At 39.0% G+C, this 6,000-nt stretch overlaps 1 protein-coding gene across 1 annotated transcript; it reads right to left on the bottom strand.

Moving 5' to 3' along the window:
* Positions 1-4,724: 4,724 nt before the first annotated feature.
* On the bottom strand, positions 4,725-5,790 carry METTL18 (methyltransferase like 18). The gene has a single exon (XM_010290445.1). The coding sequence runs from the start codon at positions 5,788-5,790 to the stop codon at positions 4,741-4,743; it is 1,050 nt and encodes a 349-aa protein (XP_010288747.1). The 3' UTR covers positions 4,725-4,740.
* Positions 5,791-6,000: the final 210 nt, after the last annotated feature.

Below are 6,000 nucleotides of genomic sequence, written 5' to 3'. Positions count from 1 at the left end.
ATCAGTTACTTATGAACACAACAAGCAGTTCAAAACTGGTAACTGTGAGCTGTACTTTGATAAATAAAATTGAATGTCTTCTATGTATGTTACCATAAATCTGGAGTAACTGGACTCTGATGTAATTTATAATACTGTTAGTAATCCCCAGATATATCTTGTTTTTCAGATAATTCCTTTGTGCAGAATCTGCAATTCTAAGCCTTTTTCCTGCTCCTCTTAAAATGCCATCTGAACGTTCTCACATCATCTTACCTCATTTGTTTTCATCCAATCCTGTATCACTGATCTACTGTAGGATACATCAGGATTTTGCCATCAACTTAAACATTGCAGGACTAAACCTTTTCCCTGGTCTTTTGACCATGGTGTTTTCTGTTTCCTTTTTTTTCTATTGCTCTTTAGGCTTTTCAAATTTCCTATCCACATTTACAAAAACTGGGGGGGGAGGGGAGGGTTGACTGTTGCAGTTCTTCACCAATGATCTAAATCTTTGATTTACTCCATGGTTTTGAAAATTCAGTATTTGTGTTCCACACAAGTAACGATCAAGGTCTTTTGTCTTTCTGTAAGATCCTTCCCTATAGCAGACTGATGGCAAGGTCAAATTATGACAATACTTGTTTCATTCCAATTCCCCTGTAGCTCTTTTATTCCCCATGAGTATAATGATGCTTTTTCTTTTTTACAGTAATAATTATCTTACAGCTAAGTACCTCCCAGCCAGATCCAGTACACCTAGGCAGTGTCTGAATTAACTTACAGCACCTGCTTCTTCCTGTTGTGGCAGGATGTTGCCCTTCATTTAAGTTACTTGCTACAATTTTCACTTTTTTGTTTCCTGCCAGCCTTCCTTTAATGCCATTGTGGATTTCAAGGGAGTACCTTTTGTTCTTACACTTACATTGTTGACTTGCAGTCTTCAAGAGGTATTTGTATATAAATCCTGGTGTATAATTCCCTTTGCTGTGGTTCTTACTGCAAGTATTGACTAGAATCTGGTGGTATAGAGTGGCTTTTTCTTTTCAATGTGCATGTGACTCTTATAGTACAAACTATGAAATTTGAGAGGCTTTTGTCCAGTTTCTATCACCCAAAAAAATCCTGCTGTTACTGTCTTATTACACTAATTCATGTTATGTCGCCCTTCTGTATCTTTGTTTTGAGTGGTTGGGCAGAGATGAATAGCCTGTTCTCGTCCTCAAATCTTGTTAGTCCGTTCCTTGTTAGAAGAGTTCCAGGTATCTCCATCCCAGTAATCACCTGGGAGCAGGATCTCTTGAACCTGGTGCTGCAGGTCTCTTGGTTGGCACCTGCTTCCCCTGACATGTAGCCTGGACTCTCCCCTCCAGTGCCTCTATGCGTTTTTGCATCTGCTGTTTGTGCTTCTTTTATGCTGTTGTGCAACAGCCTTCCTCCTGTACCACTTCAAATGCTATGATAATGTTGATTGCAGGTTTGACTTTGCTTAGGAAGATTTTGATCTCAGAACATGATTAAATGCCTGTGTACCTAGTAACCAAGAATAGCACACAAGTCAATTTGCAAATTGGGCACTTCCCGCTTTGATTTTCCTCACGGGTTTTTTTCCTCTAATCTTTAGTAAAATAACTGTAATGGAGGCCATTTAATTGGTGCCAGTATACAAAAGTGATTTTAATAGCCTCATTTCCCAAAACTAGCAAATAGTCTTCAAAGGGAAGTCATCAGTTAAGGATAGTGCCTGTTAAAACAAACCAGCTTTTTAATTTAGTTTCCTGAGACATTTTATGACTGATTGTAATGTTTCTCTCCACAATACTTATGGGAAAGACATAATTTAGACCGGATTTCTTATTGTGATGACTCTTTCGAAAAGCGAGGGGATGGGGTGAGGGGAGAAAAGGGGTGATGATTTGGAATGAGCTGATAAATTGAGTTACCAGCTGACTTCTTGTATGAATAAACAAAGGTAGAAGTTGGGCCTTATGTAGGGGTTTATTGTGTCATCAAAAAAATACTTTGAGGGTCCTTCCAATTCTGTTATTTTCTAGTGCCATGTCATTTGGGGAAATGCTAATTTCCCTAGTTATTAAGTAGTATGTACAAGCATTACAAGTGAGTGAAAGATTTTTATCCCAGATCATGAAGAGAAGCCAGAAACTGATCACTACGGTGGTGCTGATTTGGCAGGTAGAGAAAGCCTTGACGTAGATTAAGGAAACTAGTATTATCTGATGTTGAAACACCAATGGAACAACCAGCCTACAAAACTAAGTGTTGTATTCTGCTTCCTTTCAGCATGTATCTGCTGAATTTTAAGAATAGAATAGAACTCATCTGGGATTATGCAAATCCCAATGCTAATTTTGGTGATTTTACCTGAGAAAAAATACCTTTAATTCCAATTTGTAATTCTGAAATGGGAACTTCATTGTATTGTGTGGGGTTTCCTGTTTTGCAGGTGTGCAATCACTGAGATTGTGGCTCTAGCAGTCTTCACTTGAAAGTTCTAAGAAAATCTATTTCTTTTGCATGGAAACAGAGCTATCTTTGAGCAATCCAAGAATAAAAGGATGCTGAGCAAAGGAGTAGTATATTAAACCCCAGACAGTGAAGTCTGATCATGGAATATTTTGAAGAGGAAGCATTATGGTAGAAGATTGTAAGTGCCTTTTTTATTAATCAAAAAATACATGAGATTCTTGTTCTTAAACATACTCACTGTCATAGCAGGGAACATTTCTTATTACTTCAGATACTGTTCTCTGAAACAGCACTACACCTAGCAGGTGTAGAACAAGCTATTCAGTCACTATGTGCAAGCCAGGATTTGTCTTACGACTGCGGTTTGAAAAACAGCAAGTGGTAGTCACTGTTTCCAACTTCCCAGTTTTGACAAAGAACCGTTAACAGTACTTTATTGACCTGCCAAAGCTAAAACTTTTTTGTTCCTCAATCTGTAGTCAGCAGTTGTCTATCATCAGTAAGTTTCACAGTTGATGCAGAAAAATTCCAAAGCGCAATCACAGCCACAGCACAACTGGCTGCTTTCTTCCTTTCTCTCTGATAAAAAAGGAACTTCCGTAGTTTCTGAAGCATCCCTTTAAAATAGACTACTTAAAATTGTTTTTGAAGCAACAGTAGTTAAGACTCTTCTGTACAGTACAGGAAATCCTCTATGACTCTATCTTAATGGCAACATGGTCAAAATAAGAATCTTGCAGTTGACTTTCGTAGCCTTCAATGACGGGAACTTTACACAGTAAAGTGATTTAGGTCACTGCCATATTAAGTTTCTTTCCATTCCCTCAGACTATTGTCCTTTCTTCCCTACGCTGAGTATCCTTGCATCCAGTTTACTGCAGTGGCTGACTGTCTCCAAGTTTATATTTCTGCAAGTGCACCCAATGAATTATTGCTGCAGTAAAGCGGTGTGCGATGATAAACATGTGCCTATTAAGAATTGTGCAATAGCTTTTTGTCCAGTTTTAGTTAAGAAAAAACATGGAGTGGATTTTGGTTTTGTGTGAATTGTCAGTGATACCAAGCACTCAGGACCAGGTTTTGTAGTTCTTTGGATTTGCTTGCATTTTTGGTAAGGTAGTTACTTCAGCAACATCACGATCTTCAGCCTAGGACCCAGGAATGACTTGTACACAGGCTCTTCTGAAAGCCTGCTGCCCTGCCAAACTGCTGAAAAAGACTGAAGAGGTCTGAGTGTTCAGTAGTACCCCCAGCAGTACACTCCAGCAAGTTTTGGAAATGGGTCATAGTGTGTGAACAGTTTAATTTCTGGAAAATTGCTGTTTAAAAAAAACCCAAACCACAAAAAAACCCAAAACCAAACCTCCCCCCCAACCCAATACAGCACTCTAGTTAGCAATAGCACAGTTTATCTCCTTTCCCACTTGTCACCTAAAGCTCAGTTCTGTCATCCTCTGGTTTCCCAGATTGCATTTGTAGGTTTATTGGTTGGTTGTTATAAGGAACTTCTCTTGTGTAGAATCTTTCAACTCATCTTCTAAAACAGAACTCAGTTTTATTAATTTCTGAAAACAGTATGGCTTTTCCCAATTACTTGCTGAAATTTATTCTTGGGAGTGCTATGTCAAAATCTATATGTGAAAATTCACAGGCCACAGTAATAAATATTATCTGGTACATTTTTTCAAAAACTTGAATAAAATTCATGTATGCATTACACATGGAAGCATTACAAAGATTTGTGAGATTGCTAGCAGAACATAATACAAGTGATAAATACAATCACATCCCCCTCTGGTGGCAAAGCAGCAGAGCAGACAGGGATGAGGTCGATTCTGAATTCTATTGCTGCAGTTAAACCATGTCCAAGTTGGGCACCTAACCCTTGGGAGCCACTTCTTGCACTTCATTAGGATGCTGAATGATCTTGTTTGGCTGCACTCAGAAGCTGCTACTGTGATGTACAGTTCTGGCACTGCCAAAGAATGTGAGAGGGGGACTGGGGACAGTGACTTGCTTTGTTTTTACATACCTATAAATGACAATTAATTGGCATAAACAGGTGGTGGTTTAAGCAGAGCTCCATTTTTTTTCTATGCAAAACTAGAATCGGAAGAATCCTTAACTTCTAGTCAGACATCAGAATTTCAAGCATTTTAATAATGTGCATCCTTAATTCATCAAACCAGAATAACTCAACAGAGGAAGAAACAGAGAGATGAGGATTAAAACATTTGGCCTTTAAGATATTTTTGAAGGACCAGTGGGTGAATTTTAACTGGAATCTTTAAAGGCCATTTCCATAATACATCGCTGCAGTCCTTTATCAATTATTTTAACTATGTTGGTCCTAAACACGTTTCTCTCTTCAGTGAATTTCTCAAAGAGGTAGATACCACCGCCAACCCCAAAATAATGTACTTTGCTTGCCAAATACACACGGCCCTTTTTATCCAAGAGCTGAGCCAGTGTATCATGCAAAGCACTGTAGTAGTCAGGGTTATAGATGGTCTCAGATGTGAGAATTATATCGTACTTTGAAAAGGGTTTGTTGCTGCTTAATAGGAGCTGGCTGACTTCAGACCACTCTCCAGAAAAAAACCTGCATTTGGTGAGTACATCAGGTACGTACTCTGCTTTCTTGGGCCTCTTCAAAGGAGGCTTGCTAGTTTTTCTGTTGTCCCCACTGCCCTCACTTATACAGTTAGCCACCGCATTAGGCAAGGTTATTTTATCAATCACTGTGCTGTTGTAGTCCTGAAAATGGACTTTTTCAGCTTTACCCCTTAAAGCAACTATTCCCAGCAGACCAGCCCCGCAGCCAAGATCCAATACAGTCTTGTTGGTAAACTGTATTTCAGCCTCAGAAAAGTAGTCTATGAGATCAAAGGTGCATTCCCAGATTTTCAGTCCTCCCTCATAGATTCCTGGGATAAGATCGGAGTGAGAAGAAACACTTTGAGACACGATGCCTTCTTCGTCGGCACCATCCAAACACGTCATTTCTGCTCCAGATATATTTATGTAATACAGGTCTGATACCGTTTCCATGACTTTATTTTCCAGTATTTTGTTGACATTTTCAGGAATACTGTGCTCCTTGGCAGCTTTCAAGCAGAACTTTTTCTTTGATGGTGTCTCATCTTGTTGCTTATCGGTACCCACCTCTGGGCTGGAGTCTGCTACAGTATCTGCAGTCTGCTTGCTCTTTTCTGTGGATTCCCGCTTGTGTTTTGGAGAGCAGAGCTGTAAGTCCATCTTACCGTGAGTGTCTGGTTCACTGCTCTCATTTTCATCAATAGAAAAATTAAATCGAAAAGCCATTTTTCAGGAATAAGAGTTTAAAAAACCCAAAGCTTAATTTATTACAGCCAGGAACACTTATCTAAGAGCAATACCAATACAAATATTTTTTTCTTTCTTTTTTTTTTTTTATAGAGGAGATTTGTATGTAGTTATCGCTATGGGGAAGAGTGCTTTGCAGGTAGAATATCGGATGTTTTGCCAACGAAATCGGGTGAATTGCTTCTGGAA

The sequence above is a fragment of the Phaethon lepturus genome, unplaced genomic scaffold (assembly GCF_000687285.1).
Source record: "Phaethon lepturus isolate BGI_N335 unplaced genomic scaffold, ASM68728v1 scaffold21457, whole genome shotgun sequence".
NCBI classification, from domain to species: Eukaryota; Metazoa; Chordata; class Aves; order Phaethontiformes; family Phaethontidae; genus Phaethon; species Phaethon lepturus.
Note: the sequence above shows the minus strand (reverse complement) of the source record. Positions and strands in the feature narration are given on the sequence as shown.

Coding starts and splice junctions, on each gene's coding strand:
- METTL18 (XM_010290445.1), bottom strand. CDS start 5,790: ATGGCTTTTCGATTTAATTTTTCTATTGATGAAAATGAGAGCAGTGAA.